Raw genomic sequence first — 13,848 nt, forward strand, 5'->3', positions numbered from 1 at the left:
ACCCCCCCCCCCCCCCCCCCCCCATCTCCATTTATCTATCTCTTTGTTTGCTGTTATTTACTTTGACTTCTATACCTTTGCTACATCTCTCAAACGCCTTCATGATCCTTTCTTTCCTGTCCTCATGGCCTTAGTCACCTGGGTAATTCCCTCTTCCAGGCAGAAATCAATGTTCCTCTACAGTGAGACATGAACAGTAAACACAAACAGTAACCAGCCAGCTCTAGAAGTTAAACATGTCTCCTCCACCTCTAAATTTAAATGGCTACACCCGGACAATTACAGGCAATCAATCAGTGTAATGGCAACTTTCTCACGAGTAAAAACATAGATCTAAAGGGTTTGGAAGGAAATAAAATAAGGCTAAAGGGACTTTTTGTGTAATGTTTATAGGTCAGAGAGGAAAGAAATACATTGACAGTACCTTTTTACCCACATCTTGTTTTTTCATTATTGTTTTCTGTCTTCCTCTCTGTGTCTGCCCCCTCCTCCCCTTTCTGTCTTTCTGTGGCATTATTAATGCACACTAGGACATGCTGCCATTTAAATATTTCATAAATGCATGTAGTAATCTGCCTGTAATCGCCTTGCTAACTGGCCAGCAATGGAAGGTGTGTGTAGGAAAATTACTGGCTGGAGGACTATCGAGAGGCCTTCACACACACACACACACACACACACACATCAACAAAATAGAAAGAAAACAATCTGCTTGTCGATGAGCAAATTTAATATTACATTTTCCCCCTTTTTTTTTTTTGTAATGAGGTATCTTCAGGGACATCGAGCAGCCTGCACTGTGCTTTTGGAGCATCTGTAATTCATGACACACACCATACATCAAGTGCATATGATAGCATTATGGGCAGTGAAATGAAAAGGGTATTTGCAACATTAGTTCCCTCATCCTGCGAGGGACGTGATTAAATGATTAATGAAATGCCCCCTTTTTGCATGCGCATTCTGAAACAGCAATTAGGCACAAGGCTGGACAAATCCACCAGTTTGTCCCTCCCCTCTCTGCCACTATCCCTCATCGACCAAACTCCCCTTGTCTCTTTTTAAAAAAATTGTTCTTGATTTATAATGAAAAAATCCTGAGCATTAGTCTTGAAATGATTAGAAAAGTGCAAACAGTGATGAGATGGAATGGTTTTAAACGTGTGCCGGGCAATTGAAAGGTACAGAGCTACTGTGATTACAAATATTCTATTCAGCTTTTGATTGGCAGGCCAAAAGACACCAGCTCAATGAGTTGTCTTGTTTTCCACACTGCAGATAAACAAGAAAGGAGGGGTTTGGAAAAGAATAGATGAATATGTGTTGGGAGTGTGTTTTTCAATGTGTTTGTGCATATTTTTTGTGTGCCAATGAGTGTTTGTGCAAGTTCATGATAATGTAAGCGAGCGTGTGTGTGTTCTTAGATAAATGAAAGCCAGAGAGAGAGAGATTTTGTACTCCCTCTAATGCACTGGAGGCTGTGCTGTAAATGATCATTGAAGGGTCTGCAAGCTAACCTATAATTACTAGAGATAAAGTGGCAGCTCTGGCATTTCATAAGCATGCCTCCTCAAAGCTTGCTTTGTGAGTTTGTCACCAATGATCATTTAGATAGAGGCTCATTACCCAGCATCACAACACTTTAGAACGCCCTTTTCACCCTATATTTGTGTACTGTGTTTGTGTGTGTATTTGTGTATGTGTGCTTTACCGGGAATAAAGGTCTATCTTAATGGTGAGGCTCTTTTGTGTCCTACAGACGAAATCCAATCAAGACAAAAACCCTCATTGACTGTTATGGCTGTCTCGCTGCCTTTTTCTTCTAATGAGGCAAACACACCAGATACATTTAATATGTCTGCTGCTGGATAATGCACCTTCAGTTGAAGAGCTGCTTTTGTGTGTCAAATGTTGCTGGTGTTAAATTGTGTGTATTGTTTTCGATAAACGAAGGAGACAAAGCCGTTCTGCTGTGCTAGCATCTTTTATTATCTGTAGAAAGCAGCACTTAGGGTGGCACTGAAGCCATCTGAACTGGTGCAGGTCTATTGTCATGTTAAATATGGCTGTCATGTTATTTCTGATTACCTAATTTTAGAATGTAACAATGGTTCCTAACAGGATCTTATAGATAACTGTCTCAGTATAGAAACTGTATCATCAAAGCATAACAGTGATGAAGTTGATAGTGTAATTATCATCCTCCACAATTCTGATCATAGTGAAAATGAATAGAAATGACTAGCTTTGATATATTTGATAGATTTTAAAGTTGGTGCGTAACCTCTCTCTCTCTCTCTGTCCATCCCTTCACCTCCAGGCATCTAAACAGTGAACATGCCCTTGATGATCGCAGCACAGCCCAGTGTAGAGTCCAGATGCAAGTCGTACAGCAGCTGGAAATACAGGTAAGTTTTCTTTCAGGTAATAAAGAACCAAACCCACCTCAGTACAGAGTTGGAAGAAAGCTATTTGTAATGTTTTTTCTTGTTTGTTTGTTTGTTTTGGGTTTTTTTTTTTTACCATTGTTACATTGTACCATTTGAACTTATGTCTGAACTAAGTTAACAATCATCCATTCAGAACTTTATATTTTGAAAGTTGTGTGAGTGAAGGAAAGGCCATACTGTGGTCTGTTTTATTCAAGCAGGACCTAGTGAATTCAACAAAGCCACTAAACAAAGGAATCCTCAGGCCTTACGACGAAAGCCATTATGGTTGTTTTAATTGAATTAAGCAGGCGCTTTATTTTCTCTGCTTTCTTTCCCCCCCTCTTTTTCTTTCCAATTAATAGTGAGCGCATCTCTGCCAGTCTGCTGTGTTAATTAACTGCACTTTGCACCTGAAGAAAGCTCAAAAGGAGGGAACTATTTTCAGTAGGTGGAGCGTGACCTTATTAAGAAGTCACGCTGGCTAGATAATGAGAGCACTGATTGAGCGACATTATTACTCAGCACTGCCAACAACTGCTTCTCTTCCTTTAGAATCAAATGGATATGTATATTTTAAACTAGGCTCAAACAAAGTGCCACCTGGAAATCTTCAATCTTCTAGTTGAAACCATACCCTTGCATATTTTGGGTCAGAGCTGACCAGGTCCCCTCAACATTTAAAGACATTTTTTGTAAAATGGAACCAACTTTCAAGATTCAAGATTTCCTAGAAATATTAGGAATATGATGCCACAAGTTTCATAAGCTGTAGAAGGAGATGCAGCTGTAATTTGTGTTTTCACCCTCTCTTGTCCTTTTCTCTCCTGAAAGCCTGCTTGAAGCCAAGCGTGTCCTCCCATACAGTTATTTTCTGGTCCAATAAACAGTTTGTATTTAACTGTTAGGGTTTTTTAAAAGTAATTAACTTCTAAAAAATAAAAAACATAGACAAAAAGGATGCAAGTAATTGATTTACTTTTATTCCTTTTTTTTTTTTGTTTTTCATTGCAACACTAAGCTACTGAAACTTACTCTTTACACTATTATCAGTTACAGTGATGCACCTGTGTTATCTTCCCTGTCTTTTCTCTTCTCTCCCTTTCTTTCATTTATTCCACCCTCCATCCCTTTCTGCCTTGTTTTTCCATGAGAGCCGTCACTAGTAACGAGGTCCAGCTCTGTGTTTGTGTGCAGCTCTGTGTGTGCACACATACTTGCTTGTCTGCTTCTCTGTGTTTGGTTCTTGTGTGTGTGCATATTGTTTGGGGTGGGGGATCACGAGCTTTTCACACGGTCCAGTCCCTGTCACTCGCTGTGAATTAGATTGATGATAGGCGATGGCTGGGCCCACTAACTGGACCAGGGAGGCGTGGCTGCCTGCCACCCTGTTTGCAAGACCCCTTCACCTCCCAGCAGCAGCTGGCTGCGCTCCATCCCCCTAACAGTGTCCACCGGACTTTGAGCAGACACTCAGGATCACATAATTTATGGCTCAACTAGCTTGTTACTGTCAGAGCTTTGCTGACCTAAATTCTGGTATTGACAAAAAGATGAAATGTTATTTGTTTTGCCTGACCTGCCTGCACCCTCTCGCCTCTTCTCCCCGATTCTCTCGTGTTCTCCTTACATCCCAAGCAGGGCTGTTGTCTCTTTCTCACTTAGTATCTATCAAACATTTTTTTTTCTTTCTTGTGTTTTTTCTTTCTTTTATGCTTTTCACTCAGGCACCCCAATCTCATGTGCCATATTCTTTATTTTTCACTCTCTTATCCATTCGTCTTCTGTTCTCTAATCTGCTCTAATGTACTCTCTTCTTCTTCTGTCCTAACAGCTTTCTAAAGAACGTGAGCGTCTTCAGGCAATGATGACCCACTTGCACATGCGGCCCTCAGAATCCAAGTCATCTCCCAAACCAGTGAGTGCATATTGCTCTGGCTACCATAAACAGACTTGAATGACACTCCCCCCAACACAGAAAATGAACCGTTAACCACCTGGCAGTTGTGCAAGTGACTGATGGAAGATGAAATGGGGAATGGGATTTGTAATACCGAGTTACATCTGCCTCTTATCAGATATTATGAGAGGACAATAGAGTTTGGAAGTGTATTAGATGGCACAGCGGTGGAGTCCTTTGCTAAAATGCCTGGTCATTTCTTTGTGATAGATATAATAGCCAAAACAACTTGTTGGCCACTGATGACTGTTTGGCACAGTGGCAGCAGTAGCACTCAAAAGTGGAATGAAAGAAGAGAAGATATGTCATTTTAACAACAAACACCTGAAAATTACAGCTGAGTGCTGAAGATGGTTGACATAAATACCCACAGTGCTGCTGAAATAGGTTACAGAAAAAAATTCAAAAACTGTGAAAGAGGTCATTGAAGAAGCAAAACGATGTCATTCTAGATTTTCTTTCTCTTGCCTTTTACTTTTAGATTGAATGATTATAAATGCATTTCTCCCAACTGGTATTTGAATGTAATATTAAGATGACACATTTTTGCAAACATATTTTTTTTCCAATTTTAGACATTTTGAAATGTTTGAGAGCAAAACATTGTTAGCATGTTTCTGCTGTGTAGTAAGTGCCTACTTTCAGTGGAATAATTTTCTTTATCACCTCTTATCAAAGAATGTAGATAATCACAAGATGGCATAATTATCCCATAATTCCATCAGGAATCAAACTCCCTTTTCATTCTCTCTCTCTCTCTCTCTCTCTTTAGCCTTTTTTAATGTTCAAAACTCCAGCAGCTTGGTTCCATCCCATCCAATAAAGAATTTCCAGCCTATAATCCATGCCAGAATATGAATGAATGATGCTAATTGAAGTACTGCATTACATAAGGTACACTTGAAAGAGCACATAATTGCATTTGATGGTGGGGGCAATTCAGACAGAATTCTTAAACGAACAGTTTAGTACTCAGTTTTAAGGCTTCCCCCTTGGTTTTTCGGGGGAGGTAAGATGAAGATTTGGTGTGAAGAGTGGCATGTACATGTGTGTGTAACTTTCTATCCAAAAGTTAGGATGTAACAAAGGAGAGATTGTTGGGAGATTTCAAATGACTGATTTGATTTACACTCAGTGGAATCACAGGTGCAGCAAAAACAAGAAAAGCCCAGGTATTTGATATACAGTATATGAATACTCAGTGTTAGCCTATCAGCCTATCAGGGGCTACTGAAGCCCATGAACAATCAGTGCTGGATGAATACAAGACACTAGGCACCATCTTCAGTATGACCCCATTTATTTTTCAAATTGCACTTCATTAAATGCTACCTTTTGGCCATGCCATGGATGGATGAGAATCAAAGTTAGCAAGGCTCCAAGTTCTGAATAATAAGGTCTCTCGCTCTCTCTATTCTTGTGTGTGTATTCAGGTGAGCGAGAGGTGACAAACTCCCCTCTCTCACCTCCATTCGTTTTAACTGTAATCAGTTCTATCTTACCAAAATGGGATTGCATGCCCTCAAACATGTTACGTTTGTTGCTGGGTGAAGAGGCACCAAAAAGGACAAGAAATTATATTTTAACATCATAAATATACATGCCCATACACGCACATGAAGGCATCTATTTTGAATTTCAGAATCTGAATCTGTTTTATTGGCCAGGTGTGTTGAACACACGAGGAATTTAGTTAGCATATTTAGAGGTGTTTTCTGCCATACACCATTTAGCAAGATTCTCCCTTTATAGAGACTTAATTTGGTATTACGCAGTTCAGTGTCTGGTTTGGGTTCATGTGGCAGGACGCAGAGTCTAAACAAGCATTTGAGATAAACACACGCACTGTCATGACCTCATCCTCTGTGAATTACATGGAGATTTGCACATTTCAGACAATGATGACTGTTAGGGAAAGTGAATTAATATTTGGATTGTAGTAGTCAAGTGCATTCTTAGTGGTGTTTCTTTCAAAACAATACTGCAGGGAACACTTTAAATGTAATAAATAGTACATAGTTTAATTCGCTGTATATTTTTGGGGTGTATACACTAATTCTGAGTATTAGCTGTATATAGTGATATATAGAAGTGCATACAGATATATACTGTATACACTTTCTATAACCCTCACCAACTCTCATCCTCACTCACTGCACTCAGCAGAGGCCTCTCTTTGCACCCAGCCCTTGTGCCAGTCCATAACTGTAGCAGCTCATTACAGCTACTGTAAGTGAGCATACTATTATAATCTGAAACTCTCTACTACATCCACCAGAGTCTCTCAAACTTGACATTTTATTGTATTTATCAACACCTGCCAGAAAAGAGCACTGATACCTCTTCCTCACCCTCACTCCTCCATCTCTCACTGCCTTCAGGCCCCTATTCCCTTCCATCTTTAAAGTCAGTTTTAATTCAGACTCTCACAACGGATGCATTCCACTTGTAGGCTCACAATTAAAGCAATTTGGTTTGAATATGTAACAATATTATTACCATTCCAACTAAATTAGTGCAGAGACTAAAAGGTCAGTTAGGAAATATCCAGTCATTTAGAGCCTCTCACATGAGATTTGGGAAGCAAATGTAAAAGCAGTGTAAAAGATGGACAATTAATGAGCACAGTTGGTATTCGCGCCAGAGGTAACTTACACTCTGTGGTCCTTAATGTTGAAGGAGCGGAGGAGATGAGGACAGACTGAATGTGAGTGTGTTTGGAGTCACCATAGCAGTCCAAGCAGAGGTTTTTGCACTTGAATTGTCTTTTCAACTTTACTCTGAGAAAGAATATGAACTCTTTATACTTCATCACTGGACATCTCACTGGATTAGGGGCAGTAAATCTACTATTTCTGTAATCTCAGCAGGAGCAAGAATGACTTCCAGGTATGCTGTCGATTTGATGATACATGATTTGATGAAGTGTCCATCCACAAAGTTGTTCAGGCTACAGTCTGTTTAGACTCAGCCTTTTAGTATAACAAAAAAAGTACTTGCTTTAAATGTGCAGGTAATGAGTTGGCATTGGTAATTATTTACAGTGACCTTTTGCATATCTGGCTGCCCTAACCAGTCACACTGATGTCAGCTTGTGACCCATGTAATTGTGCTGGTTGGTGTGAATGAGCAAAAGTGAAAGTTGACCATTATGTACATTTCATATGGCTGAAAAGCTGCAGGTATTTGATATAAAATGGTGACCATGGGTTGCTAAGGTAACTATGGGGTTACTTTAGTGTTAATATAGTGTAATTTTAACGTGTAGCAACTCTGTTGCAGTACATATTTGTCTTGATTATTAAGCCTTCTGAGCCATACATTCTTTTAAATCATGAAATCATTTAAACATGTATATAAAGCAAAGCAAACAATGGCAACCAAATTATGAAATCAGATTTTTTGGATAATGTTAGATCATCCATGCCAGCACAATACTATGATAAAATTTATAGATGTAGCAGCTGGGGTCTTTTGTTGTTGTTGTGTTTTTTGTTTGTTTTTGTTTTTGTTTTTTTATGGACAGTAATGACCTGGTATTTATCCATGATCAGTATTAGTCTTATGTGAATGGTTGGTCAACTGGGTTTATCTAATGGGCTTATTTTAATCTCACTCATTCCATTTTTAATAGCAGTTTGTTTGTTTTCTGTCTGAGATGGCTTGGAGTTGCTGCCAATATCTGCGACAACAGGATCACTATAATAATCCTACAGTCACTATAGTAACATAGTTTCAACCTTTCATACCAAAATGAAACAAGAGCGTCATGAGTAGGGTTGTGATTTTGGACTAGGGTCAGATAGCCCCTGTCTACCAGTTCACACCAACAGCAAACAAGGCTTCACTGACTCATTGCTTCAGTGTGAAATGACTACGTGTGGATGTAGTGGGGGCAGGAATGAGGGAGTGATAAATAGAGAGATAAAGAGAGATGGGGCCAGGATAACACAGAGGCTGATTGTTGGATAATCTTGAACAGCATGCTCTAATTAGAATTCTTTTAATACAATTTGGTGGCTGTAATTAGTGGAGATGGGCTGGCTCCTCTCCACGAACCTTGTTAGTGGAAACACAGCTGTGTTAGCAAGGAGGAAAGCAGACACTCAGCTCTGTCAGAGAAACCACAAACTAGCGCTTTCCTCCTGCTTTCTCCCTCCCTGTGCCCGCTACTGGTATCTCTCTCTTTCCTACTCTCAACCCCCCACACTGTGTCTCCCTCCACCCCAGCTCAACTTGGTGTCCAGCGTCACCATGTCCAAGAACTTACCTTCAGCATCGCCCCCCAACTTACCTCAGACACCTACCACGCCCACAGCACCTATCACACCCATGGCTGCCATGCCCCAAGTGCCATCGGTACTGGGAGGAGCAAATGTCCCCAGCATGGGAGCCATGCGCAGACGCCACTCGGACAAATACTCCATGCCTCTGTCGTCAGGTAGGACCAACTACTCAGCACTGCACATAACACAGACACTGCAGACAATTTACTTTGAAGCAAATCTGAATCAGGTAAATACTTAGACAAAATAAAGTGCTTAATTTTTGGATCTTGAGGAAAATTCATTTTAACTTCAATTTAACTTTCTTCATTTAACCCAAATTTCTATTTAAATTTAATGTTGAACTTACAAATTACATGTGAAGCCTCAACCCTGAGCACTGCACTATTAATAGTTCTCAACCATTAACAGTGTTCTAGTACTTAATTTTAACACACACAGACATGAAAGTACACACACACTCATACCCAAAGTGCATACATGTAGTGACATAAACTCACACAACCACAGACGCTTGTTGGTCTTACCAATATGAGATGTCTAGTGAGTTTATAAAAGCAAGCCTGGGTTTAATCACGTTATGTGTAAATAGACAAGAACTTCCTCTGTGCATAAATATTACATGAATGTTAATTAAGTTCAAATAATAGTGAAAAAATACAATATTTATTACATTAAGACATTCCATGTTTTAAGCTTTGAATTTTAAATAGTCCATCTTTGATGTTTATATTTACTCTCTGTGTTTAGTGTGAAGACATAAATTATTCAACTTCACCCTAACTAACTACATGGATCTCATTTTATAGATGTATTAGTATTTAAGATCTCTCATGAGAGAGATTAATTAAAAATGCATTTTGTTAGACATGGAAAATGCTGATTTGATGTGCCCCCTTTAACCCCACCCCGCTCTCTTTTTCTCCCCCCTCTCCCCTTTCTCTCTCCCCCTTTTTAATTTGTTGAAACCTTGAGTAAATTCAATACCTAAAGGAATAAAATTTACCAATTATTTCAGGTGGTGACACAGTATTTATTTTTCCAGAGATTGCCCCAAACTACGAGTTTTATAAGAACGCAGATGTCAGACCGCCATTTACTTATGCAACCCTCATAAGACAGGTGAGTAGGAAATAAATTAACTTTGCCTGATTAGATTAAACTTAATTGCGGCATGAATTGTGGCAGCTCTCTCTCCCCTCTCTCATTCCACTGGTGTGTGTGTGTGTGTGTGTGTGTGTGTGTGTGTGTGTGTGTGTGTGTGTGCCACTTACGTGGTCTCGTTAGTAAACCATTATTTGATGTCATCTCAATTCAGGCTATCATGGACTCTGCTGACATGCAGTTAACGCTTAATGAAATCTACAGCTGGTTCACACGCACGTTCGCCTACTTCAGACGCAACGCTGCAACTTGGAAGGTAACCTTGATGAATGCTCACCCTGCAACACCTCCACTTTGCTGCGCCCTTTCACTCCTCTTACATAAAAGACTTCTCCATCCTCTCACCGAAGTCAAAAACAAAGCCTTGAGAAAGCATATATTCATTTAGCACCAAGTGATTAGTACTCTACTACTTCTTTCTAACTGTTCTCTTGAATAGAGACCATTCTGTCTTTTATTTATTTTTTCCGCTGTGCCACCTTTTCTATTTGGAAATGACAGCTGAAAGAATTATTCTGCCTCAGATATCGTTTCCCAATTTGGTGCAATTAATAGCGGAGGCTTGGTGTAGAGAGGAGAGGGCTCTGACGCACTAATTATACAGCAGCCACTCCATCATCAGCACCTTTTGTTGAGAGACACCCCTCCTCCTTCTTCTGAAACCACCTTCTCTTGCATATCATTGGTTAATTAAGAAAAAAGATGGCTGTTTGCGTATTAACCAGCTCTCAGCCATGTGAAGGGGGTAAGCCAACAATTCATGCACACAGGAGCTCACATGTACACGCACAAACACATAACTCTTTCTAAGAGAGGGGTTAAGGGTGTGTTCATGTGGAACTAAAGCTGGGAGTAAAGTGAGAATTGGCCTGTCATGAAGGGAGCACACTTTATTTACCCACACAAAAGGCCCCATTTGTATATCTGTCCCTACAACTTTATTGTCTTGTCTGCCTTCACAAAGATGGTAAAAAATGCCTTTCCTGCAGCACATTTTCACCAGAAGCGTGTCTGCCTGCTGATAAAGAAAGCCTCACTGGGTGTCAGTGTCTTAAGTGTTTTATCCTGTAGCCCCTACATGGCATTTGTTAGCCACCTTTAGCCTTTGTGGCTGTACAGAGGACTGGAGGGAAAGCTCGAACAGCCACTTATCAGCATGCAAGACATGGCACAGCACTAGATTTAGCAAAGTGAATTAATTTGGATTTGGGATGCAAATGAGCACATGATCACCAATTCATGAAAGCATGCAAAAAGATCAGTGCCCTTTTCCAGTTTGTTAGGTATAGTACACGCCATGTTTTGCTTGTTGATAATGTTATGATACTGTACAGTATGTTCTCAGAGGTTTTGTAGCAGTATTATTTGCTCACAAAATAACACAACTACCTGCATCTGTACCTTTTAAATGATCCTTTTTCTTTCTTGGTCTTCTTCTGTTTCTGTGTTACAATAGGAAAGATACCACAATGACATTAGAAATACAGTATTTTGTCTCAGTGTCTGCCAAGGTGATCTATTTACATCTTCAGCGCCACAGTTCCCTTTGTAAGCATTAGTTGAATGATCAGCAATGGGCTTGTCATTTGATTAACATAGGGAATTTGTTTAAAAAAAAAAAAAAGAAGTAGAAGAGAAAGAAAGAAATGAAACGTAGTTTAATATCTCGGCTTGGTCTCATCAGCTCAAAAGAGGGATCCACACCCCCACCCCACTTCCCTCTTTCTCTTTTTCTCTCACCCAGAAGCTTATTAGTTCTAACTATATAGCATGCATAATAAAACTGCTCATTTGCTCATTAATATTAAAATTATCATATTCAGAGCCATGGGCATTAAGATCAATCAAATCCTGGGATTTTCAGGTCAGATGCAAGATCTGCTTATGAGTTGTTTTTTTTTTCTGAATACCTTTTTCTTTTAGAAAGAGCGGTACACACCAAGCTAAGGGAGGTGGTAAATATGAGAGGCAGGGATATTAAAGCCAAGGTTATTATTTGTAGAGTCTGATGCATGTTTTAATTATGTTCTTGTGGTCATATTAATATTAGAGGACTTTTTCTATAGGTGTTCTTATTTAGTAATTAATGAAAACACCTTAATGATTCATTGTGCGACAGATACATCCTGTTTTAATTTAAATACAGCTTTGTTAATTAATTTAATTAAAAAGATCACTGTCTTGTAATCACACGTTCAACAGATGTGACACCAAATTGAGAATATCTGGACATAAATGTCACATGTAGCTCAGCTTAATCCTCCTGATGACTCTTTTTTTTTTTTTTTTTAAACACTGTCATCTTTAAAACGATGTGTCCATTAAAAATAATGCTTTTCTGGAGCAGAAAGGGTTACTGACATCACCATTATCAAGGCCAGCATTACCACTTCTGACATCACCATAAGCCATTCGCTATGCTGATTACCTCCTTTTAGCCTGCTTACTCTGAGTGATATGTACTGTATGTAGGACTTGCTAGAGCATTCGTTCTCACTAATTTTATACTAATTAAATCAATGGTGCATGAATGTTAAGAATTTCTTCAAAATGCGAAAAAGATATCAATTTCCAAGCCTTCATTTTTTTCATGCTGGATAATAAATTAATATGACTTAGTTTACCTCATCCCTCTGACCTGTGTGTCACATCTCGCTGCAGAACGCTGTTCGCCACAACCTCAGTCTGCACAAGTGCTTTGTGCGTGTGGAGAATGTGAAGGGGGCGGTGTGGACAGTAGATGAAGTGGAGTACCAGAAACGCAGGTCGCAGAAGATCACAGGGTAGGAGTTCTGTCACCTCTCCTTAGATCTAGATCTGAAGGTCAATGACATCTACATGATCACAGAAAATCAGAAGGTTCTGCTGTCTTCTCTGAAACACACCTCTACCCCCCCCCCCCCTTCTTTTTTTCCCCTCATCTTCTTTCTCTATGCCATTAGTTCTGTCTATGCTAATATTTGATATATTTTCAGTATAAATTTCTGTCCGTGGCAAGTTACAATAAATTATTTATTTGTTTGTTTGTTTATGTATCCAGAAGCCCATCACTTGTCAAGAACCTGCCCTCCAGTCTTGGCTATGGAACTGCACTAAACGCCAGCTTACAGGTATGAACCAACTAACTCACCAGCTGCCCGTTTATTTGACTGACAGGCTGAATCAGGCACCTGACTGCACAATGAGACTCTATATTAATAGTCCCAAGCAAGTTTAAATTTTTTTTTTTTTTGTGTGTAACTCAGGCCTCTTTCTCTAATTGCATGTTTCTCATCTCTCCTCTCACACCTTCTCTTCTTCCAGAACTCAGAAGGCCACCCTGTGGTCAATTCAGGAAGGAACTCTCCCTCTTTCTACTCATTCTTTTTCCCTTCTTTCAGCTGTAGCAGCCACCCTAGATTGATAGCAGCATGTGCAAATGCAAGGGCATGTGCATTAATATTTATCTAAGCTGTCATAAATGATTTGGCTTCATAGTGTACGCCGGCAAGGTGCTCATGGCAAAACTTTAAAAATTTAATCACTGTATATAAGTTTAATGCGCAGCAGGCGAAAGTGTCAGGAGTTTTTATTATTTGGAGGTAAAGTTTTTGGGGGACTTTTTAATAGCCACACCACACAAGGGCATATGAATGGCAGCTGGGGGGAGGTAGTTGTCAGCAAGGTGTCACTGGAGGAAAAATAGCCTGCAACAGAATGGAAAACTTGAGACTTAGAGAATGTGTTTTAGTAATTATTGTGTTAAATGTTTGAATATCGTTCTCTCACCTGCCTCTTTTTCCAGCCCTCTTCCCTCCATGCATCTCATTCCCTTTATACTTAATGTAGTTATGTGCTCTTATTCTTCTTCTGTGACACTCATATCTCCAATGTTCCTTCTGTCCTTCTCCTTCTGCAGGCTGCACTGGCAGAAACCTCCCTGCCTTTGCTGGGGACCCCCGGCCTCATGACTAGCGGCGCCACAGGCCCGATGGGAGGCAGCTGCCACGGCCCGCTGGGCGGCGACCCA

At 39.9% G+C, this 13,848-nt stretch overlaps 1 protein-coding gene across 1 annotated transcript in view; it reads left to right on the forward strand.

The window, feature by feature from the left end:
• foxp2 (forkhead box P2) overlaps positions 1 to 13,848 on the forward strand; it is a 111,440-nt gene that overhangs the window by 87,206 nt on the left and 10,386 nt on the right. Inside the window, 8 exon segments of the mRNA XM_020614396.1 lie at positions 2,321 to 2,408; positions 4,264 to 4,347; positions 8,620 to 8,830; positions 9,721 to 9,797; positions 9,994 to 10,095; positions 12,501 to 12,622; positions 12,880 to 12,949; positions 13,738 to 13,804. Coding sequence (XP_020470052.1) covers positions 2,321 to 2,408; positions 4,264 to 4,347; positions 8,620 to 8,830; positions 9,721 to 9,797; positions 9,994 to 10,095; positions 12,501 to 12,622; positions 12,880 to 12,949; positions 13,738 to 13,804 — 821 coding nt within the window.

This window comes from Monopterus albus, unplaced genomic scaffold, assembly GCF_001952655.1.
Source record: "Monopterus albus unplaced genomic scaffold, M_albus_1.0 scaffold145.1, whole genome shotgun sequence".
Taxonomy (NCBI): Eukaryota; Metazoa; Chordata; class Actinopteri; order Synbranchiformes; family Synbranchidae; genus Monopterus; species Monopterus albus.